Source organism: Bombus fervidus, chromosome 17 (genome assembly GCF_041682495.2).
Source record: "Bombus fervidus isolate BK054 chromosome 17, iyBomFerv1, whole genome shotgun sequence".
In the NCBI taxonomy this organism is placed as follows: domain Eukaryota; kingdom Metazoa; phylum Arthropoda; class Insecta; order Hymenoptera; family Apidae; genus Bombus; species Bombus fervidus.
In genome coordinates this window covers 7,866,136-7,893,572 of record NC_091533.1, presented here as the reverse complement: position 1 = coordinate 7,893,572, position 27,437 = coordinate 7,866,136, and the positions used below count along the sequence as shown (strand labels likewise).

The 27,437-nt window shown below is 30.4% G+C and overlaps 2 protein-coding genes and 2 long non-coding RNA genes across 13 annotated transcripts; all 4 read right to left on the bottom strand.

Moving 5' to 3' along the window:
- Positions 1-396: 396 nt before the first annotated feature.
- Positions 397-4,813, bottom strand: LOC139996018 (uncharacterized). 4 transcript variants are annotated; one of them, XR_011802117.1, is made up of 6 exons: positions 4,484-4,813; positions 3,327-4,376; positions 2,167-3,257; positions 1,646-1,681; positions 1,351-1,557; positions 397-1,248 (listed from the first exon to the last, which is right to left on the bottom strand). It is a non-coding gene; the product is annotated as an uncharacterized lncRNA (long non-coding RNA). The 4 variants fall into 4 exon arrangements; XR_011802116.1 differs by having other exon boundaries at positions 398-1,248; positions 2,167-4,026; positions 4,104-4,376; XR_011802118.1 differs by having other exon boundaries at positions 400-1,248; positions 2,167-3,250; positions 3,890-4,376; positions 4,484-4,810.
- Positions 4,814-5,953: 1,140 nt separating this feature from the next.
- On the bottom strand, positions 5,954-17,320 carry Pi3k68d (phosphatidylinositol-4-phosphate 3-kinase catalytic subunit Pi3K68D). 6 transcript variants are annotated; one of them, XM_072020378.1, is made up of 27 exons: positions 17,069-17,320; positions 16,789-16,952; positions 16,098-16,345; positions 15,804-16,013; positions 15,467-15,704; positions 15,320-15,370; positions 14,872-15,133; positions 14,564-14,784; positions 14,378-14,483; positions 14,139-14,297; positions 13,824-14,053; positions 13,652-13,751; positions 13,134-13,553; positions 12,847-13,048; positions 12,539-12,712; positions 12,209-12,469; positions 11,937-12,125; positions 11,588-11,813; positions 11,368-11,514; positions 11,037-11,285; positions 10,529-10,965; positions 10,300-10,456; positions 9,450-9,685; positions 9,135-9,335; positions 8,071-8,267; positions 7,746-7,993; positions 5,954-7,653 (listed from the first exon to the last, which is right to left on the bottom strand). In XM_072020378.1, the coding sequence occupies exons 3-27, from the start codon at positions 16,343-16,345 to the stop codon at positions 7,480-7,482; spliced, it is 5,343 nt and encodes a 1,780-aa protein (XP_071876479.1). In that variant the 5' UTR covers positions 16,789-16,952; positions 17,069-17,320; the 3' UTR covers positions 5,954-7,479. The 6 variants fall into 6 exon arrangements, with proteins under 6 accessions (XP_071876479.1, XP_071876476.1, XP_071876478.1 ...); XM_072020375.1 differs by having other exon boundaries at positions 16,789-17,320; XM_072020377.1 differs by having other exon boundaries at positions 16,868-17,320.
- Positions 17,321-17,803: 483 nt separating this feature from the next.
- Positions 17,804-22,923, bottom strand: LOC139996196 (cytochrome P450 6B5). Of its 2 annotated transcripts, XM_072020382.1 has the most exons (5): positions 22,569-22,923; positions 21,671-22,241; positions 20,143-20,364; positions 18,917-19,168; positions 17,804-18,425 (listed from the first exon to the last, which is right to left on the bottom strand). In XM_072020382.1, the coding sequence occupies exons 1-5, from the start codon at positions 22,902-22,904 to the stop codon at positions 18,259-18,261; spliced, it is 1,548 nt and encodes a 515-aa protein (XP_071876483.1). In that variant the 5' UTR covers positions 22,905-22,923; the 3' UTR covers positions 17,804-18,258. The 2 variants fall into 2 exon arrangements, with proteins under 2 accessions (XP_071876483.1, XP_071876484.1); XM_072020383.1 differs by lacking the exon at positions 20,143-20,364.
- A 140-nt stretch (positions 22,924-23,063) lies between these two features.
- On the bottom strand, positions 23,064-24,591 carry LOC139996197 (uncharacterized). The gene is made up of 2 exons (XR_011802167.1): positions 23,845-24,591; positions 23,064-23,756 (listed from the first exon to the last, which is right to left on the bottom strand). It is a non-coding gene; the product is annotated as an uncharacterized lncRNA (long non-coding RNA).
- Between the last annotated feature and the right edge of the window lie 2,846 nt (positions 24,592-27,437).

Sequence of the window (27,437 nt, the reverse complement as noted above, 5' to 3'; positions counted from 1 at the left end):
TGTGTACTTACATTGTGTTAACATGTTGATATACAGATAACGACAAAATATGATGATAACATTTACAGTGCAGATGATGTTCTGTTCTCACCCTTAGGAATGGTAAAATTAACACTTTCGTGAATTATAACTCAAGATATCTACCATGTAGTATCGATTTTTCAACTAAGAACAACAATAAGAATAATCTTAAGCATGTTTTTATACAAAACAAAGATTTTCTTTATAATTTAATTACTCTTATTGATTATGTACGATCATGATATGGAAGTATCTTAATTAATTATCAACTGTGATTATTAATAATTTATAAATTAATTAGATATTTATTAAATTATTAATAATATCACTTAGTATTATTATCAATATTATTATTACTATTATTAATACTATAATAATAATAATAATAATAATTAATGTTGTTACTACTGTTATTTCTCCTGTTATTATTATTATTTGAATTAATTATTTTCAGGGAATATTTCTTTTCACAAAAGATCTTGTCTTTATATGCTTAACTTTTGAGATATAATTTACGAAGTGTATTGTTATTAGTGCCCGTCGTTCCTAATTTTTACGTACCCCAATCCGAGAAAAAATTGTCCAGTTACATACGTGCCATATTACCATAAATTCGTTAGGAAATCGTATTCACCGCGAGTCGGGAGAATAGAGGATCGAAAAGTAAACGTGATAAAACACGAAATTTTCCATTTTTCATTCATCGGCTTATAACTATATACAGTGGTGAGCGTACGAATAGTTAAAAGAAGATGTTCATCCATAAATTCAATTAATTAGGTCATAGAAAAACATAAAATAACTAAGTGTTCGATCATATCAAATTCGCATTTAGCAGCCAATTCTGAAAATATCATTCAGAGGATAGAGGTGCATAATTTGTCTTTCGAACGGCTCAATTATATTAGCTACGACTAAATTGCATTTGATTTAGTATATAAAAGTTTCATCTCTTATTTATATACTAGCACCACTGTACATGTGTGTCTATATATATATATATATACATATCTATATCTATGTATATACATATATATAAATCATTGCATTTATAAATCAGTTAAAATATCCTTTATAGCATTTTCTTCGCTTTTCGATGAAAGTATTAGTCCCTTATTTTTTACTTTCGAAATAGAGAATTTACATTATACAAATTATTGCGACATAATGATGGAATATTTTACATCAAATTCTAGGATTCTTGAAATTCTTCAGATTCTTCAGATTCTTCAGATTCTTAAGATATTCATATAATAAAGGTAGATAAGATATTTGAATTATATAAGGAGAACAATATAGTAATAGTATAATTCTATAAAATGTACCTACCTACGTAGGTGAAGCATGCCTTAGAACATTAGAAAAGTTAGGATGGCATTGTTGTTCTTGATCATGGCCAATTTTAATTCTTCATTTTTATTACCATCTCGAGACTCCGCGTCTGGACTTGTTTTTCTTCTCGTCCCTTTTTCCACTCCTTCCGTGTTAACGCGTTTTATGCTGGCTTTACTGCTACACCTTCTCAGTTCGTCGGTCCTGAATATTTCGAATTTTTAACGACAATAAAAGAAACGAACGATATTTGCGAAAAACAGAAAACGAGAATTCCCGCGGTTTTACGTACCGTGTGCCTTTAAAAGAGTGTTTGCAAGCTTGTAATCTGTAATTACGACGTTAGTATAAATATAGAATATATAATAGAAATAGCAAGAATAATCGTAACGTATTCTACTGAAAATCTCATATGGTTTATGTGGAAATACATTTACGTAAGCATTTCTTAAATTATTCTATATAATAATTAATTATCATAATATATACTGTGAATGTTATATGATCGTTAAGCCTAATATTATTCTGATATGTGATCGTTATACATTGGTAATTTCAAAGTACACGGTATTACGTTTACAAAGTTTAGTAAGAGACATTTTATTCTTTAACCGGCTCTAAATTAATTTCTTTCGTTTCTCTAATTTCTTCAATTTTTGTAAAATCGTTAATTTTATTTCATAACCAAATTATTGCAACGAGGGGTCAGATAACGAATAAGATTGGAATATTTAAATTATTTGTAATATATATGGCAATTAATATTGTTACACGCTATTACACGGTATTAACAATATCTAATCGTATAAATACCAATTGCGTAATCCAAATATTTGTTTCTTTTCGGTCCAATTTATATAAAGTCGTTAATTGTTAAAGATTGTCGTATAGATTAATAGCCTCGTCTTTAAAACTCTTAAATTCCGTTATATTAAAATTCGAAGATCAGTATCATAAAACGTTGAACGTAATAGATGTACACGTTTAAATTGATATAAGAACGATCGTACAAGAAACATGTTTGTACACTCTTGGCACACGACTGACGCGATATTCGAGCTTGTGCTCATTTATATATTGCTCGTTAACGGAAATTTACAAATACGTTATAAGTACGTTAGATATACAAATCGTTAACGATCAGCAATTACTGGAATTCTACTAAAATTCAACGGAGTCAATTTTCGATCGTGAAACGCTCTTGGAGATCGTCAAATCTCTAGAATGGTAACGTATCATTTACGATCTGGCGATTTGTTTGCGATACGAAAAAGTTCTTTGGTTTGTCTTGGCGACGGTTCTTGAATGGCTATCGTTAGATCGTACATAAATACAAGCATAAAAACGTGTAAACGCGGTTTATGCGAATGGCCAGGCAACGCGGTAACCGATTCCAAAGTGTGTATTCAGTGAATACTGAGAAAGGGAGCAAATAAAGCAAGACGAGACGAAGCTGCGAAGGTGGCAACGAGTCTCGTGGGAGCCCTCAACTTAACTACCAGATCGATGTCCAACCCCGACCACGCTTCATCCCCTGAAACCAACCCCTGCTGGCTTACACGCTACCGAATACTCGTTCCCTCTCTCCTCTGTCCTCCATCTTCTACTCGTCATATTTGTCTTTTTTTTTTCGTTCTTCATTTTTTTTGTACATACATATACGTATTGTTTCTTGCGTATTCCTTTTTTATGTTGTATTATGGTTTTATATCCTTGTTCCTTTGAACAGTCCTCTTCTAAATATTGTTTATGTTTTCATGTACTTGATATATTTGTTCGTCTTCATTAGTTTACTTAACTTCGCTTTAGTTTATTTGATTCGTATTTCGTCCTATTCCCTGTGTTTCTCTTCTGCCTCTTACGGTTACGATATTTTCCTGCTATTCTCCTCGCAAACCTATCAACTGTAAGAAAAACATTACTTATGAGAAAATCGTATTATATGGCTAAGCACCACGTATAAATATACTTACGATAAGTATTAAATACTCGTTAATACATTTAAATTAGCATATGTTTATCTCGATATATTCCAAGCGTAGTTTCATTATTAATCTCCAAACGGTCATTCTCTACAAATCCTTTTAACTCGATACAACTTCAAACTATATACATGTATGTTTGCTTCCAACAACCTCTTCTCTATATGCCACAATATCTATGATTTACAATCTCTACTACACAAAACGAGGAAAAAGGAACAGTCTAACCTAAAGATCTAAGCGTGGAAATCCACGATTCAGTAAACTTCACTAAGCACACAAAAGAGTCAAAAAGTGCTTCCACTTTCTTCAAAACTCACACATACAATTCTAATCATATAACCACAAGCTTTTAACATTCCCATACATATACATACGTATATATGTATATACTAAGTTTCACAGTATCGCGCCATGAAATAGTAAAAATCAGGATCTGTAGAGGAAGATAAAAAAGGAAATGAAAGGGATGCGCAACATTTTTGAAATTGTAAAGGTACGTCGGCGATTCTAACGTAATTGGACCCCGAGACGTAACAACGTTTCACCTATACCGAGAAATTCCGGGGGATAGCTTTTTGTTCGAGTTGCGTTTCGGTCCAGTCGGTCCAGTCGAAAACACCAAATAGATACTTTTATGGGGGGCTATAAAGGTCCTGAATCGAGTATCGATGGTTCCAAAGGGGCTAATCTGCGGATGAAAACTGTAATAAAACGTCCGACCTGCGTATGTATTTGAAATCCTTTTACAGTAATACGCGCCCTTACTTCGAGCGCTCAGGTAGCACCCTGACCTGAATATTTTCCTAAAGGAAAACATATACTGTTCCCCTGTTTTAGGTTAGCTTGAAATTTTACGAGATCATACACCTTGCGTTTCTATACGCTTATATACGTATAAATAAGGTATCGAAACTGACTTTTTTTGATATAGAGCAAATCATAACCTCGGAATGACACTTTTGTATAACTTCAGGTTATTTTAATTGTTTATAGCGTTATTCTGTATGATTTCGCTATATAATCACTTCTGTTCTTGAACTGAAAATTTTAAAAACATTACTTTGGTTTTAAATGTCTCGAACAAGAAGAAATTCTATCATTTTTTAGGATTGCATACAATATATATACGTAATTGATAAACTCACTGCTTTGAATTGCAAGCGGTGGAAAAATCCTATGGATCCACTGACTGTTTTACCCGGTCGGTATTTCAATTTCTCCGGTAAAATATCTCATATGAGATTCAAGTTCTTCATATCTTATTTATGATCAAATTTATAACAATATCTTTTTCCTATATATTGTTCCACATATTATTTTTGAGAAACAAATAAGTTTTCATGTATTTAGTCCCAATTTTCTCCGCTGTGAATGTTGTAATCTTATTCTGCGCTATAATCGGTAATGTGGAAAATGATAAAAAGATCGATAATATCACCAACGAGATACAGAATAGATCTGATATTCGATACTTTTTGGTATCGACGGTCATCTAATGTTTCATACCGTTTCCTTATGAAATTACAAATAAGGCAGAGAACAAAACATTTTGTGCATTAAGTATAGAATTCTATACTTCTGCAATATGTACTTAATTATACTCCAATCTTATTATGATACAACAGATTGGAGTGGTAATTTTTTTCGTTATCCGTATATTACAAATCAATTTTTATTTTATTGCTTGAAATTAATTTCATGATTCATCAAGTTTTCGCACACAATTTACTTAAAACTTAATATTAGAATAAACTTATTCGATCAAACTCATCTAATCAACAGTACTAGATAAATCTTACGCTATGTTTTGATACATTTTGCAATTTATTAATAAACTTTATTCTTTTATGTGTTACAGGATCAGCTTTGCAGACACCAAGGAGCTGTAATAGTGAAATCTCCAATAAATCAAAACACCGAGCTGCAGTTAACTTTAAATGTCAAATTTGTAGATATCGAATTTATAGTTTAGACTTTGTATGTAGTAATAAAGGACGAGATTAGAAAGACTAATTCAAATATTACAAATTCTACATGTTACGTAATGCACTAATAATGTGTATAATGTAAATAAATAAAATTGTGTAAATAAATAGTACAATGTAAATAAATAAAATTGTGTAAATAAATAGTACAATGTAAATAAATAAAATTGTTTAAAAAACAATACAATGTAAATAAATAAAATTGTGTAAATAATGTAAATAATAGAGATTTTGTAATGAAAAATAAAGTTTCAAAAATCAGTGAAACAGTTTATTTTATTCTTTGACTTTCATCATAAGAGAGAGGCTGGCTTATGTAAAGGTTCAACTTTGCTTTTCATGGCTATAGATATTAAAAGTGACAACAGGGCTTGCGCTCGCACACCTCGGGTGTCGAATACAGAGCAGCGACAGATACAAAACTTAGCAATTATATCGATAGGCCAGTAAGACGTTGGTAAATCGACGTCATAAATGTAACGTCTATCCTGTACTTCATCGGTGATATTGGCACTGACGAATTGTTTATAATGATTGCTATGTTCGCCGTAGGGAATTACAGAGGCGTAAAAAAGATTCTAATTTTTTGGCTGGTCATGAAAATATTAAGGAAATGATTGAAATGCAATATTGAATTATTTTTGTTTATATTTATGTCACATGATTAAAGAAACAAAAGTAAATTCAAAATATAAATAAATTATCCAAATTTACATGATTTTATGTCACAATGTAAAGATTATAGAAAGCACATGCAGAAGTATTTTATAATGCAAAAGCAAAAAGTTTGAGCATTTTATTAGCGCAATTCCTTTCTCACAATTATAATATTAAAAATTTTTGTAATTGCGAAGAAACGGTGCAACTTGTACTATTAAATTATCTCATTATATTTTAAACATATTTATAACGAAAGATTAGATCGAAATTAATTACATTAATACATTAACGACAGAAGGCTAGAAGAAATATAATAATAGAAGAATTATATTAATTGTATTTTGCACTTTGTAATATTATTAGTTTCATAATAAATTATGATAGTCAAACTGTTCTGTAAATAGAATAAAATTCTTCTATAAAATAAAAGTGATAGAAAAATATTAATGTATTACATGCATAATCAAATTAATATTTAACAATCTTCCATCGATAATGTATTAACACAAACTTTCATTTTCGTTATAGTATATACTCTTTATCTAAAGCACTAACATAAAATATATTCACAATATGTAGACTGATTACAAAAACATTTATAAATTTTAAAGCATATTTACATAATTTCATTCTCCTTTTTCAGGATAAAATATCCCTTAAATACACACCAACACATGCAATTTTTCCTTTATATAGATTTTGCTATTTTATGTAGACATATTTTGATTTTTATATATAATTTAAAATTTTCATACGAAAGTAAAAAATGTCTCCTCTCTTCACTGTAGGCAAATAACTTATATTCGAGCAATATTACGCACTTATAAAGATCTATATTGTTACATCTCGCTATTTAGGAAATCTTGTATTTGATTTTGTTACAATAGAGTAGCACAATAAAGTTTTAATTTACAATTATTAATATATATCATACTTAAAAAGTATTTCTCGGTAGAAACAGCATAAAATATCTTTCATAAGAACCTGTTTATCAAATCCTTATTAAGATCCCAATAAAATTTCCTACTGTAAACTTACCGGTCTATGCTTTTTAATAATTTCCATTGAATATTTGTAAAACAAAATTCAAATTCATTATCGATATTGCGACTAAATATTTGTTAGACGAGAAATCTATTACTTGTCATATTTTGGCAATTTCTTGCAAAGGCAGAATAATTTTATGAAATATGCCTCTTCTGTTTATGTGCTGTTACAATGTTACAATTGAATATAATTTTATATGTATAATGGATTGTACGACGTTAGCTAACTTTTTAAGAAACGTCTTCCCTAAACACGAAAGCATGTATCAATGTCATTCATAGTGATACATAAACACTATCTTTTTATTGCACTATTGCGTGCATAGTATAGAAATGCTATAATTAGTATTGTGCGATAGAATTACATTTTCTTCACTCTTATCAAGAACAAATCATGAGCATTAATAAATCTCCTCTTCAATTTGTTAATTCGTTCATTGAACGATTCATTCATCGAATACTTCCAAGCGAAAACCACTCAATTGTTTCGGTTGTTAAATCGAAGCGTCCAAGAGGTAAGCGTATTCCACCAAGAAATTCATTTTCTTGTAATGTGTCATGATTCCATATTGTAGCTTCCAAAGTTCTCTCTTTAATCACGTCTAGAGCCATTCTATATTCCAACTGCGACGAACATATACGTATTATACATCCAAGAATTTTAATTCAACCAAAAAGAAACAGCAGCTACTGATTTGTTTATTTAAATTAATTACCATTTCCATAAACGAAGGATGACAATTTTTCTTTACAACTTTTGTTTTCCGCTTTGTCTTTTTTGTAGGATCAGGTTTAAGATAAACTTTAACATATGTATTTGGTTCCTGACAATTTGCTACTTTGGGTAATCCTCTTGCATGATAGACCATCACATAAAATGCTCCACGTGTATAGTGAAGAGACATCTTAATTTGTCCGCTTTGTACATTATCTCTTACACGTTTCTCAGCCCACCAATTGCCAACTAATAAAAAAAGATGATAATGACATTTACGATATCTTCAAATATTAGATAGCCATATTGTGAAAAAAAGTGTATACCTTTTACTTTACGTAAATGAATATCTGCATTTTGTTGATCTCTCAACAAAGGATGAAAGAAAGTGTATACTAAATCACTTTGAGAAATTTCTGGTGCCATTTTGAATAAACTTACAAGGAATTTCTCAATATCCGCTCGTCGTTTATCAGCAACTTGCTTTATGTTAGATCTTCCAACACTTATACCGCTTGGTAAGCTATGTAAAATAAATATCTATTTACATTAATCATATAATGCTATTTTTATATTTTACAAATAAATTGTATCAATTTTTCATGAATTATGACTAATTACGATTACTCACAAAGATAAAGTAACATCTAAATTATTCTTGTAAATTTGGTTTCAAAGGAACTTTTTTTTACATCAAAGATATTAATCTGATTAGATAATACGAAATATAAGATAGCACAAAATTCTGATATCATATTATAAAAATTTATCAAACAATTCAAGTAGCAATAATAAAACGCATTATCATTTTATGTTTATACTTATTGAAGTTTGTACTATTGATTGTACATTTGTTTGAAGAGTTTGAATATACATTTTATACTAAAAAGTAGGTATGTATTATTATCAAATTAAAAAATATATATACACATAAGATTTAATTCTGCATTGTTTTAGAAAAGAACATCAAATTAAAAATGGGTATTATTAAACGTTTCTGCGCTCAAGTATTGATACAAAAAGCTTCGTCTAAAAAATCGACTGCGCCTGAATTTTATCGAAGAATATCACAAACTGCATCACAATCGCAAAATAACATAAATAACAAAAAAACTGTTAGCACTGATATTAAACAATCCAAGTCTTCATCCTAACAATAAAGAAATGAGATAAACTAATAATCTACGCTATTAGACATAAAATCTTCTGCATGATGTAGATAAATTAAATTACTATATATGTATAATCTCTACAGATATGAATCACATGTGATATTATATGAATTATTATTAATATATTGTTGCTGATTAACAACTGTAATATGTACTTTAATTTATACTATAAAAATCGTGTCATAACATAAAATTGCAATAAAATATATTTTACTTACCTAGCAAGTTTTGCAAGAGGAAAGTGAATACACAATTTTTGATAGAATTCACAAAATTCCTTATATGATCGGAATAAATAAGTAGGATCTGCATGACCTTTTCGTTGTATACGCAAGATATACATATAATATTTTTCAGGATCATATCGTTTTTGGTAGCCATGCACTTGAACACTTGTTAACTGACCTTCCTGCTGCATTCTACAGTGAACATATAGACATTTTTGAAACACTCAATGTACTTTAAGAAGTATAATTTTAAATTTTAAATTTACATTTAAGAGCAAATATTGAAAAGTATATTAACAAACTTACGTATATGTACGTGGTATAAAAGATAATAATGCTCCATCATTATGGTCGCCCGAAAATCTAAGTTGTGCTAAATTATGTAGAAAAAAGTTGAACTGTGTAAACCAACTTTTAAGTGAACTTTCTATCATTCGGGCAAATGTTGCAGCTGCTTCAGGATTTGTTTGCTCTGGAAGAAGAGCTTTTTGTACGTAACTAACTGCATCTACAGTCACACCAGGAATGCCAGACGAAGTCATCTGTGAATTTGTATAATTATTCATTTTAGATTTGTTCACCAATTCTTTGATTTCAATGTCACTAAGCTTTTGTTGTATAACATATGATTTATATAAATCAGTCATGTTATTTTTTTGAAACAATAAACCATCCATTTTTAACACCTATGCTCTTGTCCGTTAAAATTATTTATGATACAATAACTTCTACGATATTTTTAAAGTTAATATTATAACCGTTTGTTATTAATATATTGTTTGTCGCTTGTTTGCTTTACGCATAAGTGATTAAAACTGCTGCATTGTTCGATATTACGGAACCTCAGACGATAAACGCTAATTAACTACGCACTGTATATAGTTTAGCGTGATAGGCGGACCACTTTCTGATAAAACGCGTGGATAGGTCCTTCCGTTGCGGTTTTATTGTTGTCATAACACAGTAATGATTTAAATTATAATACCAGCAAAAAAAGTTCCAACTACTTTTTTGCCTTTTTAATTTAATTTTGTAAACAAGTTAGGTCTTTTATAGTAAACGAATAGACTGCTGTCTAATAATATTTCGAAATAAACTTTTAAATTGTAATGGCACAAAATCCTTAACACATACAATATAACAGGAATAGACGTACCAATCCAAAAAGATGAAGAATTAGATTTCCATGCTTCCGCACTACATTAAATGCTTGACAACACAAATCCACAAAATGATGGAACTTGGCTGATGGCTTGTCTCCACCATTTATAACATAAGCCATATCAGATGTCAATACAAATGGTGTCCTATCCCTAATTAAAAACATAAAAGATTATAATTTAATTTTATAAGTAGTGAATACACAGAAATAAGGATACATTTACCTTTTAAAATTTCCAAACATTTGAGCATCACCTAAGAATTTCCCAAAATCAATATGAAACAGGTGACCTGATGTTTTTAACATAATATTGTCATTATGTCTATCACAAATTCCTAAGATATAGGTAGCAACACTATAACCCGCACAAGATGCAGTAAAGTTTTCTACTGCTCGTTCATACTCCAACTCTGAAGGATTATGTTTTGCCAACCATTCTGCAATAGGTCGATCTTTAAATGATCCAGTTAGGCCAAACTCAACCTGTATTTTTCTCAACGTTTCTGCATTTGTAACCATTTCTATCATCCCACGTTTGTATCCAGTAGGTACGCAAGCAAATGTTACCATTTTAAGATCAAGACCTTCTTTTAACCAAAGTTTATCCATTATACGCATCATTTGAAGAGTTAACATATCTTGTTGTAAATCATCTCCAACCTTCAAGATTATTTTAGTATAGAATAAATCATAATAAATTATAGCAGTAGGTATTTGTTAACTGAACATACTTTAAAAATCGCTGGACAAATTACATCATCACAGCTAATAAAGTTGATTTTCAATGGAAGTGTAAATGATGGAAAGTATGAGCAACTTTGTACATTTATACCAAATACTTGTTTACTAGGAGACAACGGTAAACAGGTGCCATCATCTTCCATTAATTGACAATGTATATTTTGTAAACCAATTTTAAGCGCGTCTAGTCGTAATGATTCTTTCGTTTGCTTAATATTTTCCGCTACTTCGTATAAATTCTACAATATTATGAGTTACACCGTTAACATTTGCTAATTTATACAAAAATATACGTTAAAGAAAGAAGAAGAAGAATTTTACTTTAACGAGTAATTGTTGCGTAAGAAAACTATTTCTTAGTGCATCCCCAATGACGGCTAATAACGCTCGTAACATCAATTGTAACCTTCTATGATAACGTGCTGAACTAATATTTTTATCATCCTCTGGTGTAGTTTCAGCAGAATTCTGAAAATAGAGTATACTAAATATACTTGTTTAACTTTCTAAAGTAAAAGAAAATTATTCCAATCTGAATTACTTGAGGACTTTGTCCTGGTAACGCTTGTGTTAGTAACCAATAGATGTGATGAGCTACCCGCGGAGAAAGTAAAGCTCGTTCTAATAAAAATTTTGTAAGAGGGGACGTTTCATATGTTTCGTGCTTCAACGCTTGTAACAATTGAGGTAAGTAATCTACAAGTTCATCATTACTCAGTTCTCGAATCCATCCAACTGCCATTTCTCTAACTTTCATATCTGTAAAACTATAAAGTATCTTTGATTAGTTGTACAATTATCAACAATCTCACATACATATACATATATATATATATATTTAGAACATTGGAACATATATATTTAAAACATCAAAATATATATATATATACCAAGGTAATAATAATTGCAGAGCTTGGACAGGAGGTAAAGGACTCCAAATTCTAAGAGATGCATGAAGATCAGGCAAACATGCCCAATCCCAACTATGTGCAGCTAAAAGTACTTTAGGTAAAGCTTCAGGTCTATTGTGCAAATAATGTCGTTTTTCCCATAGAATTTCTCTTTCTTCAACAAGTGGTCTATTAAGAAATTAATTAATTAATTAATTAATAGATATCAATAGTTTATTATTAATATTAGTAATTAAAAAATATATGTATACCTTGAAAATGTAGTTTGCTGTGTGATATCTATTAACAATTCTTGTGTGTTCTGATCCAATGAATTAAAATCAAGAGATTCTACATCATAATCACGTAATTCTGTAGGAAATAATACTCTGCCACCATAATCAGGTAATTCTACACCAATAATAGCATGCGTATCTCCATGAGGATGAATCCCAGCTGCTGGGGCAGGGCCTAATCTTTTATCAGCAATTGCTGGCCAAAGTGACAAGAAAAAGCTTCCTTGACTCATAACTCTGTAAGTAAAAATATAAAAAAAACATATAATAAAATATTTTCTCACTTTAATAGATGTAATCAATTACCCCTCATAATCGAAAAATTGTATAGCTCCCCATCCCAATTCTTCTTTTTGCATGGTATTTTCTGCTGATGAATTAGATTCATGATCAGTAGGTTGCAATGTACGACCATATAAAACTAATACTAATCTTGCTTCTCTTGGTACTTGACATACGCTTATCCCACGAAATTCTAGCCTTTTATAAAAAAAATATATAGTAATAGTTAATTTTATTATTAATAGTAATAGAAGTAATAAAATAATAGTAATATTTCTTATTAATTAAAAGTAATAGTAATGTTATTTAATAGTAGTTTTTAATATTATTACCATGAATTAAATAAAATTCTTGGATGAAAATTAGAACTGACTGCCATAGGTTCGGATAAAACTGGATTTCCAACAGGTCTTGTTCCATGAAATATTTGAGCTGCAATGATATAATCATCATGTTTCCATGATCCTGGCAGTCTATGTAATGCTCCAACACGAACTAGGATGGTATCTAATACCTCAGACGATATTAATGTATCTATTATACAAAAATATAATAAAATTAATCATTTCTATAATTCATTATCTGTCAAAATGAAATTTTATAATTCTAATGTTCTTACTTGTTGGAACTTCTCCCCTGCTATTTAATTCAAAATCAACCCTAAATGCATGACAGTAAGTTTCTACAAGATCTTGAATTGCATCGCGAATTTTTCGACAATGAGATGCAATAACATCTGGAAATTTTGTTCTTAATGTCACTACGGAATAATCACCATCTTCATGCAGAATTTCTGGTTTCTTGCACTCTATATTTGTTGTATGAACTTGAGGTAAAAATTGACAACATGCATTTACGAAATTATCAACAGCTTCTGTAATTTCAAATGTCTCTATGTTTCCCATTAATGCACATACTGCTTTTACCGCTTGGACAACACCACGGGGTTGCAATTGTGGTAAAAGACTGGAACCATGATTAGTAGTTGCTAATTGTATGGCAGCAGTTTCCACGCGTTCCATTTCTTTTTCTACAGTTTCTACAATTTTTTATATGAAAATGCGTAACTATTACTTGAATATGTCACATTTTTTTGTATAATAATAATTTCATAAATATTATTTTTTGTTTTCATACCTAATAAAATAAGAAGTGTATCGTACGAAATAGGTTGTACTGGTTCATTTGGAAGAATATCTTCTAACTTGAGACATTGATCACGATTATCATCTTGAAGCTTTAAACAAAATTGTATACGTATAACATTAATTATTAATTAAAATACCCTTACATTCAAAAAAATACTTACTGTTCGTGTTATAGACCGTTTTATTTGCGCTTTAGTTAGGATAGCTAGTTCAATATCTTTTTCTAATTTGATACATTGATGTATATATTCGTACTGAGCTAAAGTTGTATTAGATGCAAAATATTCTGCTAAACCCCATACTCTCAGACAATATTTCTCTATATTTACTATATCTTCATCTTCTAAGGAACAAGCGACATTAAGAATAACATGCTCAACACTACAATTTACTGAAAAAAGATGTGTTTTATATGTTAAATTGTTGAAATTTATTTCATAAATTGTTTATTATAAATTCTATGTGTGTAAGCTTACCATCGCATGTAAAAGAAATGGACGGAGTATTTTCGTCAGAATCCATTAACTGTGGATGTACAACTAATTTTATACTTGTGCCTTCAGGATATAAATTTTCCATCATTGGACTGATTACATGTCCAATGTTTGTACTGGGATCATTGAACGGAAATTCACCTGAACATATTTTGTTAATTAATATACATGTATTGTAAATTCTATGAAAATACTAAATTGTTTACTTATACTTTACTAACTTCGAACAGATTTGATCATGTCATAGAAAGCTCTAAGATCGCAATCATGAAGTGATGGTCTAGTTTTTCTCACTGTTACATTTTCATACAAGCGTGTTTGTCGTTTCTGTGATATAAAAGATGAAGATTATTAAAACTTTAATTATTAATTATTTATTTAAGTAATTAAACATTTAGAATATTTACTCTTCTATCTAAGGAAGTCCTTCTTCTTTCAATAGTATTCCAAGCTGATGAATTTCTAGGAGGTAGTGGTGGTGGTGCAGCTGGAGATACTGCTGGAGATTTAGCAGACTTTTCCACAGCAACATATACTGGATCTGAATTAACACTTTCATTTGTGCTATACATGTAATCGAAAGGATCGAATGGATCATACACTGATCCACTCACTTGCGATTGTATTTCTGCTTAAACACATCATATTATTATTATTAGATATTTATACAATTACTTTATTTTATTTGTAAATCTACATTTCAACAAAATATTACCATCTTTATGTCCCTGTGTGCTGTCATTCTGATCTTCAATCTTAACAAGTAATGGATCAAATGCTTCTAGTACACTAACCCGAACATTTGTTTTATCATCTACTTGATCAAAAGAACTCAAATCTATAAGATTATTATTTGGCTTCTTCTCTATCACTTTTAATACATTCAGCTGTTCGTCATCCATACAAAATATAGGTTTTTGGACACCACATATAGAAGGAGTAATACTTGGTCTATAATTCATAGGTAATGGAGGTATCTGCAAAAAATTATTAAGATTTATTCTTAAAAAAACGATGAATATTATTGAATGTTTGTTTTTTAAAAAATTTCTTTAAAAAAAAAAGTTACAGATAAACTTAAAACTAATATTTTTATACCTGACATTATTAAATTGATAGTTGAAGATATTAAACTGAACGTAAGATTTATACATAATATATACCTGAGAATGAGCAAGAAAAAAATTTTTTAAATCATTAAAATTCCATGCAGGCTGCAAGAATCATTAACAAAATTATTGTTACAACAAAAAAAAAAAACATATTCCACATTAACCACTGAATACTGATGAAGATATTATGATATTTACTTGTGGCGTTATATCAGGTACATTACTGTTAATACTACTAGATCTTGACATAATAGGACTAATTTTTGGAGTTCCTGGTGTACAAGGCGCAGTGGAAGATCTAGGCCCTGGAGAAAGTGATTGATATCGGAAGTCTCGAGAATGATAACCTGCAGAACTAGTGCTACGTGATATTCTCCCTTGTTTTTTCAATAACGAGGGATGAGTTTCCCATCTTGGCTCTACAGTCGCTTTTCTGCTATGGAAAAATAATTATTAATTAATAACTATTAACTAATAATTTTCCAATGTTTTTATAAAATTTATAATTTGTCAGAGTGATTAATTGTATTCTTACGAAGGTGGAGGTGGAGGTGAACAATAATCGTTTAAATTATCTTGCTTCACTGGACTTGTAAATGTAATCAAATCAACAGTATGTTCTTGACTTGTGGTGGCTGTTGTTGAATTTCTTCTAGATGGAACTGGTGGCGGTGCTAATATCACAGCATTTCTAGATTGATTAGTATTACAGGAACCAGGCCTTGGTCTACTTCTACACTGAAATCTATATAATTTTTGTTATTATAAATTCCTTTTAATTTGTGCAATAAATATATGGTAAAATAAAAATGATACAAATTTCATTTACTTTTCGGTTTGTGATGTGTTATCTCTTTCTGATGAACTACTATGTATAGTGCTGTTGCCATCATTCTGTGGAACACATTGTTGCTGAATATTATTAAAATCTGATCGTTGCTTTTGTAATTTAAACTTTTCTAGTGCCAAACTCTCCAAACTCATTGCCTGAGCAAGTTCTAAATCCTCTTGGAATTGACGTTCATAATCAATCACCGCAGATCTTTGAGTACTTGTATTTCTACCGTAGTGTGACATCTGAAATTAAATTAAAAACTTGTTACCACATTATAGAATGACGGAAGCGTAAAGAAAATTAATATATATGTACGTATGTTCAAGATGTAAATATGACGAACTAGTAATATGAGTAAGCTAGTAATAATATAGACATAATACATATATTTTAAATACACTTTAACCTATACCTGAAGTGCATTCACATAAGTATTTTCATACATTGTTAACGAAATTAAATTAAACAATAACATTAATTTATTAATACAATAACATAGTTTTATGTTATTATTATATATCTTACTAATTTACACATATATATCTTAATAATGTAGTTCTATGTATTAAAATTATGTGATGAAGAAGATAAAAAAAGTATATCAAAAAGAAATTTCTCAACATTGGCTGCAATCATGTATCATATGAATTAATAAAAATGAAAGAAACATATTGTTGGTATAGACCTTATCATTTAAAGGGCTGCATTATCAATTTAAAGTTCCAGGAGTATTATGCGTCTAGGTAAACAGATTTACGGCTCACCCTAGCATTATTTTCAGCGAAGTGTCTCGCTGTTGAAAAATCTTCAAGCAAAAGACCAATACAGTCTGAGAAAAAGCACTGTCACCTAATCAAGGAAATGACATTTTCAATCGTATAATTAGCTGTCGTGTACAAACGACCTACTGTACTAACTGTACACACGTAGATACTATGTGTATACAAATCGAAAAGTGCACTGACTTGAAGCTGCTGCCACGGATGGACAATGTACTGGTAGAGTAGAAGTAGAAGACACAATAAGTGTATCGTATGTACATACAATGAATGTATCGTATATACGTGCACGATACGTCTTACAATCAATACAACGATACGATGTAACGAAAGACTGGTTATGGTGCGGATGTAATTGAAAGTGGTGACGGTATACAGTTAGGTTACATTAACTCTTTCCGGTGTATCGACTATTTGGATAGTTAATCTATTTAACCTGAACGGCGAGCCTTATTTGATTAAAGCTGATTTATACATGGAACGCGTAGGATTGTTTACAGTTAGGAGTATCTATATATATGTATATATATAAATGTATGTATATATAAGTTTGTGTTAGTAATATGTATAGCTCTATATGTGAACCTTCTTATGCGAGAGATTGTGTTCGTTAATTTTATTCTTTTTTAATACAAGATGTCTAGTTGTGGTATAATAGAGAAGAGGATAATTTTGTGGGAAAAAATAAGCCGAAAATATGGAATAACACTTTTTCATATGGTGTTTTATTTTCGAGAAAATAAAAATTGAAAATTTGTCAAATTGTGTCAAGTAGTGTTGATACATCGGATCATGAATCCCGATTTTACGCATATAGGTTGTGAAGATCGGTCTTCATTTGTAATTGATCCGTTAAACTAAATATTTGATCTCTTTCGCTCATCGGTTACTTATTATCTATAACAATAACACATACACAGATTCAGATATTTGTCGCGTATTAATACACGTATGATATTTATTATATTAATACATTATAATGTTTAATGCATAAAATGTTTACAAAAATATAAATGTTTTATTTGTGTAACAATATCATTTTCAAAAACAGTGCAATAACACTAACTATAAATACGACCCATTAAGAATGTACAAAGTAAATTATCCTGTTCATAATTACTAATAATTATAAATATATTACTGATGGTAACCTAAAATATCACTGAAAATTAACTATTGTAGAATGTAACACTAATAATTCTTAATAAATATTCATGAAATATAAGAATAAAAAAAGATAAAATGTAAAAAGTGAGATTAAAATTGTTCTACTGGCCGCATTAATACTAAGGTAGTTAATAACATTGATAATTTCTTTGAGGTATTTTAAGTACACAACAGACATTAGAGGTGTTCTTTTTTTAAATTTTGCAAGTTTAAGAATATTGTATAATTTTAAGCCAGAATCCTTTCTCGCTACTTGTCACGAGACTTCGTCTACTAAATTTTATCGGTGTTATCGTTCTCTCGCATGTTTCCACTCTGTGCTTTCTGAGAAACGAAATTATCCCCACTTTGATTTGTAGCAATGCGAACCGCATACCTGAAACAAATGCAGTGCCGTTAATATAACAATGTAATCTTTATGACGTCATTTGATATAGTGTACTGTAGGTTATTCACCACTAATGATTTGTTACAAGTTGTGATCTATACTAGATCGCAATAAATCATGTTGGTACCCCACTGTAGTATGCTACCATATTGAGTGATAAATGCAAAATTGATGTATAATTTATATAATTGATAATAATGACTTGAACAGTTGTTGACGAACAGCAAAATATGCATTTAAATTTTAAATTTCTTGTTGAGAAGTAAAGATATATTCTTAAATGGAATTTTCTGATAGTTTATTTATTGCTTTCCATATTTAAATTTACACAGTGGACAATTTTTCATCTTAAAATATTTGTAGTCTATAATGTTCACTATCTCACAAAGTAATTTTTTAAAAATATTATTTATACATTTTTGAACGTTTCAGCTTATTTTTAAACAGTAAAGTAAATTGAAATATAATATTTAATATACCTATGCAATTTCGAGGTCCCTCGCCAAATGGAAGATACGTATAAGGATGTCTGGTTCGTTTATTTTCTTCTGTAAATCTTTCGGGATCAAATGTTGCTGGATCCGGATAATAATCTGGATCATGGTGAAATCCATAAATCGGTATGATCACCCGCATGCCTACTGGTAATTCAACCTTACTTCCTGGTATTTGGTATTGGTGTTCGCATCTTCGGGATAGCATTGAAGCTGGAGGATATTTGCGTAGCGTTTCTGAGAAGAATTTAGTAGATTACACTATGTTTTTCAGTAATATTACATTAAAAGTTTAGATGAATTTTGGACATAAATAATCATTTAATCATGAAATTCTATTATAATAAATTGCAGTATTATATCTATAACTTTGATATTCCGTAATTAACAAAAATCCTTGAAGGAAAAATAATTTTTTTTTTAATATTTCTTATTTTAATTGGTTCCTTTAGCTTCTAATTAATTATTAATTAAATAATTCTAACTTAAAAAATTTTTTTCATTTGTTCAGTTAAATCAATATCCTGCTCAATATAAGCACGAAACTCTTACTATTGAAATAACGTGTATGACGAAAACAATTGCTTTTCGCGTGGAGGTGTTAAGTAAACAAGGCCAACTTCGTCTCTTTTTAAATCGTTCTATTTTTATCTCACTGTGGGTGGAATAAGAACTTAATCAATGACACAGTGCAATTGAAGGTCATAGTAAAGCACAAAAAGATTACGATCACGAGGATGGAGATATGCATACGTAAACACTTATATGGAATATCAAATCTAAATAAAAATTTGAAATCTGTTATAAAGATCTATTGCCTATTTTATCACCTAAATCTTCTGATCGTAACAAATTTCGTACGCTAAGTCATTGGTAATTATAACAAGGATAATTGTAATAAAACTTATAGCATACTTATAATGGTTATGGTTTGTACTAGTAATATTTTATAAAGTAACTTTGATAAAATAATTAATTAATTTTGTTAAAAGGTCGAGAAATTATTGAAATTCTGGTAGTATCTCGAGATAGATATTCTCGAACTTTCCAAAGAGATAAGTAACTTAAAGAAATCGTGAAACTAACGATGACAAGCAACATGCTATATCAACGCAACAAATAATAGGAGTAATCGTTACAAGAATATCTTATGATACATTTCAAGGTATTTCAATTTACGTGCAATCAGGTCAAAGAAAATGCATTTATACCTGCAATAACCATATCAAGATACTTCATGTCTTGGATAGCATCGTAAGATAGTTTGCCATTTCTGCTGTCAATGGCGTCTTGTATGTCGCGTCTCGTTTTTTCCTGAATTTCTGTATTTAACGCCAACTCGTGAAGACAGAAAGCTATGGTGTTCGAGGACGTTTCATAACCGGCAGTGAAAAACACAAACGCTTGCGCTGCAATGCTGTTCTCGTCCAATTCTATAAATAACGATACTATACATGATAAAGCATGTGGACAAAAAATTTCTTTATCGGTCACCAGTTTGATAAACTTTCAATATGGACACTCCTAATCGTAAGAAGAAAGCTATTCTGTAATTTTTGATCGCTAATTGCGTGACTCGTGAATCGGCATAATTATGAATTAGATTATTATGAAACGACGTATTTTGGAATATTTATGGCAAAGTATGTATAGGGAAAATATAATTTTAGACACTTTTAAAGTAAATAAAAAACAAATAAGAAATTAACAAAGTAATTTTGGATCGCTTTCCAAATATAAAATTTTCTAATTATTTTAGACAATACTAATTTTGTTAGAAAATTAATAAATAAGCTATTGATCGAACGTTTACTGTGAATTTTAATTACGAATTGATAAAGCTCCTCTTATACGTAGTTAATGAAACGTATCATTAAAGGAGCTGCTACATTTCACTGACATTACGTGAATCTTGCAGCGGCTATATGAATAAAGCATTTATTGTCAATCTTATCCTGATTAATTTGTTACAAAATGGTATCGTTTGTGGTTAGTCATTACAAGTACTGGAAGTGTACAGTAAATAGTTCACTTATTGACTGAAGGAGACTTATCAATTATGTAACTCTCTTCTTTCATTGATACAATTAAGTTATTCAGAACCGATAGAAGCCAATATAGAGCAAACGCTAACAGCAGCAAATATATTACATTTATCGATATTTCTTTATATAGTGTCAAGTTCATTTACACAAAAAATATTAACTGATATAACAACTTTCTAATAACAAGAATAGTTGTACAAAAAACGTGCAAGTTACTTGGCATTGGTCTGTCAAAAAAATGTGTGTCGCAGTGAAACGGTGCAGCAGTATCAAGCACATACCAGACCACATGTTAAGGCGAACGACAACATTTCTCTCGTAAAGCGTACGATTTATCTTCGTATAAAGTAATCTATATAAACGATAGGAGCAAGCCGATACACCCGTACGACAGTTTATCCTGTTGCTACTTGCTACGATTTCGCAAGAGTTTTTGTGTTTTTCGTCTTCGAATTCTACCTATTATCATTGGTCTGTGAATGTTTATGCGAATGTACATTTTTATGAATCGTAATTAAGGAAATGCGTATTCCGTGAATTTTATCAGCTTTCTACGTTATTTCATTTTCTATATTTATGTTGTACTTCTAAACATTGTCTTTATCTAATTTTCTATACTATTCATTTATTTCCCATAAATCCATAAACATCCACAATTTAAACAGCACTCTATTTTCCATATTTATCAACATACCTATCTCTTCGGTAATTTCCTCATCTTCGTCATTGCAAACTTGTCCATTTCCGCACTCATCCAATGTTCCTTTATTTTTCAATTCAATTAACAGGTCCATAAAGTCGTGTCTCTTAATACCATGTTCCTCTCGTTCGTTAATCATCTGCGACACTACATTCTTGAAAAATTTGCTTACCTCGGTATCTATCACTTGAACACCCAAAAGTTTGTACAATTTTGGCATGGCTGTCCTGAGCATTCTCCAGAGGGTAGCTGTGTAACCTGGTTTCGAGAGTTTCTTAGCAGCCCTGTGAAACTCAGATTCCTCATCGGTGAGAGCATTTATTTGTATGCCAAAAGCACAGCTGCCAATGACGTCTATCGTAAATTTCGCCGCTAGCTCGCGAATCTCAAATGGACGATGGGTCTCAGAGGACGCGTCGATTAATTTTTGAAACTCCTCGCCGCACTCGGCCAGCAGGTAGAACATTCTTTTCAATTTGCCGGATGAAAAGGCTGGGGTCAGTTTGGATCTCAGGCTCTTCCATCTTTTCCCTTCTAGGTTGAACAAGTGGGCGGATAACGAGTCCTAGGAAAAGGTTGTTCATTTAAATTAATTGTAATTTATGTTTTTCTATTATGTATTTTATGGTTATTTCAGATCTATTCTAATATTCTGTGTATATTTCGTTATTCAATTTTGCATTTTTTACAAATAATCTATATCAATAATAAAATCCTAATCTATTTTGTATTATTATCGTTAAATACAACTAAATTTTCAATTTTAAATTCATTCAAGTTTTTTTTATTACCCTTAGCAGAACGAAATTTGTTCTCATATTTAAAATACTTATCATGGTTAGAACCCGTTATGGGCACGACCAATTTACATAACAAAATATTTTCCTTTTACCTGTGAGTTTACCGGTATTCCACGGTTCATGAAGCAAGCGAAGCTTTTCACGCAAATGTCTTTCACGAGGTCTGGGTCCCGTAGGATCAGCACAGGCGACATAACACGAAACGCCCCGAAATACCTCTCGTCTTTGAACCACTCGTACATATCTTTTATACATTCTGGTAACGATTTTTGGAACAATAGCAACGACGCGAAATTTCCAAATAACACTGTAGGTTTTCGGAAAGGGACGCCACGGTTCTTCCAAAAATTGAATGTCGACGTAAGAAAACAATATAAAATACCTAACAGTAATCCTGGTAATAAAAATTGTTCCAAAATCTTCCACATTTTGAATTCGCTATAAATATAAAATTATTTTTCCAAATCAATAACTATGACGCTCTTCTGTCTCTTGTTTATTTATAAAATTGAGCAATATATTCGCTACATGTCATTTCATAATCTTCGTGGTTTTTCTGCTTTTTAAATAAATTTTCGTACACCATATGTATATTCGAAACTAAACATTTAAATAGGTATAGAAATCTTTTACGAATGTATTATGCGCGTTATACTTTCATATTTTACAATCTCATTAGTATTGTAACGAGGTAGCTATGAGAAAAATGTTTCATATAACGCGTACGATATAATACATAGCAATTGTGTATGGCAAGTGTTCCGCTACTTTTATGAACCACGTTAAAAGATTCTTCCCTTTTTTGATTCAACAGTCGTATACATATTGCATTACGTCTGGAGCGGCGGATATCGGTTCAACGTTATCGTCGCGAGGTCAATAGTATAAAACAAAGGATTACTCGACGTTTGTCGCGGCAGTTCTCGAATTACGCAGTTCGATACTCCGATCGAATCCTTGGAGTTGTTTATAGAAGTACACTTGTCGACTGACTCACGAACGCAGTATTTGCACTCTCTTGTTTCTCCCAGTGAAATGTCAGTGATGAACGCTCGTTCAACTGTTCACTCTTCGCACGCGCAACTGACGTTTCGTGCGAGCACGTGATTATCAGGCTGTCGAATTCAACGTTCGAATGCTAAGCGAGCGTTAATTCGTTCCGTTTAACACCATTTCGAATATTAATATCGTTCCACTAATCGATTCCTGTAATTTTACTGCGTGTGCATTTTATCGACTTACACGTCGATTTTGAACGTCGAATCGAGATGTTATGATCACTAAAACAACGTACGTAATTTTAAAATTTCCTACAAAACTACGATTGGTTATTACTTTGAATTAATTCCCCATTTTTCTCTATTTCACGCATACAAAATAACGTTAGTTTTTAGGCGGGAAGAATGTAATCAATCACATAAATTCACAATAATTCACTATCGAAATTACGCAACTGTAGGCGATTGTAAGATATATCGGATTTAATGAGGTTAAGGCATACTGCACAAGTTTGGGGACAACAAGAAGAATAGGAAAAGGAAGAAGAGCGAAAGAAAGGAAAGAGAAGAGGGAAGGGGACGCGTATCGTTCTCACCGAAAGCTAACCTCCCACCGACTGGAAATCATGAACGTACGCACGCACGCATTTATAGAGACCTTGTGCTCCTGCTCCGGCTCGAGTTCGTATCCAAACTCGTGTTCCGGCCGAGAGCCGCTCGTTTATCTTCAACAGCTTTTCGTTCCCTCTCTCTGCCACCCGCATAATTAGCCCCAAGATGTATGCTCGTTTTTACCCACGAATTTTCGTTTAAGAATGATCGATATCTTCTTAAGTTTGTATAGCTTCTGTTTGCGCGAGACTTTGTATTCATCGTCATCGTTAATAAACAGAGGCTATCAATTACGATTTTTTTAAAAACGCTGTATTATATTTCTGACATAACGGTTAAAAATTTGATGTTATTATATGAGAAATTCTTATGGTTACGTTACATGGTTATGATTTGTTAATATCGTTGTTCTCTTAGAATTTGATTTTCTTGTAATTTTAACATCTTTATCTTGGAATTGGTATTTAGGAGTGTTTTTAGTTGTTAAAAGTTTAGCGTTAAGTGATTTAGTATCAGTCAATGTTTTTTAGTATTTATTTATATATATTATATATATATAGTATTTATTTAATTTAGTATTGTATTATTTTGTTATTAGTATTATTATTATTCTTGTTGTTATTATTATTATTATTATACGAAATTTAGTAATTTTGCATATTATGCGCATTTTGTGCATTCTTGCATCTTCAACTCAACGAGTACTAATCGAGTCATAGATAAACGTAAAAAATATAACAAGTTAATCAAGTTATTTATTTTGTATTTTATATTTCATATTTTATACAGGGGAAATTATTAACTGCGGCGTTTATTTTATCGTTCGAATGTAAAATATGAAATAAAATTAAATAACTCAACGTTTTACTTTAATCTGTGACTCACATAATGATATCATATAAGTTGGAACACGTAAAAATATGATACGAAGTGGCAAGAAATGCAACTAAAAGAGAAAGACTAATCCGCGAAAGCGTGAAGTCATGCGAAAATTTCAGAATGCGTTATATGCAGAGATAACGTAGTCTACTTCGTTTTGAACGCGTGTCTGTCGACAATCTGTAACAAATGAAAATAGATCTTACTTTTACTACGAGATTGTGATCTCTCCTTCCACTGCTTTTAGAATGAAAACAGATGGTTGAGCATGGGGGACCTGGTTCGACTTCTTCCTGCGTGCCTTTCTCTACCTTCTATCTCCTTATGATGTATGCGACTAGGTTACCAAGAAATGAAAAAAAGAAAAAAAAAAAGAAAAAATTAGAAGCAAGGCGAATGAAAACTCGTTGCCACAATATGCAGCCGATGCTTTTTTTCATTCGCAACTTGTTTCCTCGTGTTATTATTATTTATTAGACGAAATGATAGGTTTCGTTTAATATTGTAAATTAAGATTAAATTAGGTTCCTACATTATGCATAGATGTAATGCTCATGCGTGTATGTTTTATGAACAAGTTGTTGCTGAATGATATTTATAAAAAGAATGTTCCGATTTATGGAACGAATGTAAAGTAATTTGAAACTGAATAAGTGTATTTCTGGCTTCTTATAAGTTAAAATTGGTTGTCTTTGGTATATTTCATAAGTCGCCCTTAAAAGTATGACAAATTTTGCTCTACACGTAAACAGATAGAATATATATCATTTCATGATTGATTACATCATAAAAATTACGGACTATGTACATAAGCTTAGCAAAGCTATCCTATCGTAGATATGTTTAATTTTTGCGCTCAATTTCATATATGATTCGTGTCATGTAAATAATAAAGAACTCGTATTACGCAAGCATTATATAATTTTTTTTTTTTTTTTTTTTAGCTTCATATAAAGTTATTAATGAGTTTTGCTTTTTATTTAACTTGTTGATTATATATGGTAAGTGTTTATCAATAACCGTTAATACAGTATACTCTTTTTTTACATTTTATACTATTTCGAACAAGGTTCTATAAGATTTACATAGGTTTGTTATCTTCTCTGCAATCTCAATGTAAATGAGTTATAAAATAAATCTACTGACGGCATATAATTCACAAGTTTTGCTGCAAATAATGAATATGATTTCGAAATTTGCAAGTCAATTTCATTGACTATATACCTCGTCTATATTCGTAAAAATGTGGGAAATGTCGGTAAGATATCGATGAAAGATACGTTACAGTCTAGTTTTCTACTATATCATATATAAGTAAAAATCATATTTTAATAGTGTTTTATCTATTTTCCGTAATGTGGCCATTCGTTTGAGTTCAAATTCTCAGAATTTTGTTGCTGAAAAGTTTCAAAATAGTAGAATTTTCTATGTATTTTATTTCATGCATGTATTTGTTATGCTACTTCTTTTTTGTTTGAAAAAATTTCTTCTTCTCTTGTACCCTGTATTTCAATCCTTTCAACAGTTACGTATAATTCCAGTATGAAGTTTCGCTCTTGTTATTTATAAAAATTAAATTTTAATTACAGTAGAAAAGCTACAAAAAATGTAAGAAACTTAGAAAATTCCAAATATGTCATTCGTGTAATTTTAATTTAATAGTAAACATTATAATATTGTGTTTTATTTTAGTAATTTTTTACCATTATAGAGGAGAACAAGCGTAAAGTAATTTTATAGAAGTTACGATATGCAACAATATAATAATTTTTATATTAGTTTCGTTACAATATTATAATAATTTTATATACAATACTTATTTCTATAGTTTATTGTTCTAACAGGTAGCGTTAAATTATATTTCCCGATTTCATTTGGAAAATCGTACTCAACAGTGCATTATATAACATAATACGTAACAGTTGGCTTGAATTACAAGTATATCGTGAAGATATTGTACGCTAAATGTAAGTTGTCTAATATGGAGTAAATATCGTTGGAATTAATATCAGAGTTTAAAAACTATTAAGAACTATTCAATTTTTAAGATAACGACATCTCTCTTTCTCTCTCATCTAATTTTTTGAACAAATTAAATCTTACGTATTTAGAGGATGTATGTCTATATTATTATTGAGTGACAAATTTAGCAATTAGCAATATTTAGAAAATTTTTGGGAGACATCAAGCATGAATCATAATTTACATATAGGTTCCCTAAGTTCTTTCCAAAATTTTGTGTATTGTTCGAAATAAATCGAAGATAATTTCGAGCAAAATTACGTAGAAAACATTTTCTACGAAAGGAGAAACGTATTTCGTTTATTTATTTTTTTCCATCTTAGCTTAAACAACGAAATATTTTGAACACGTAATTCTCTAACAATAAGTCGACGATGCTTTCAAATACTCGAGCAAAATCTTTTCATTTATTTTATCATACCAGTCCCATTTTCGAAACAAAAACATACG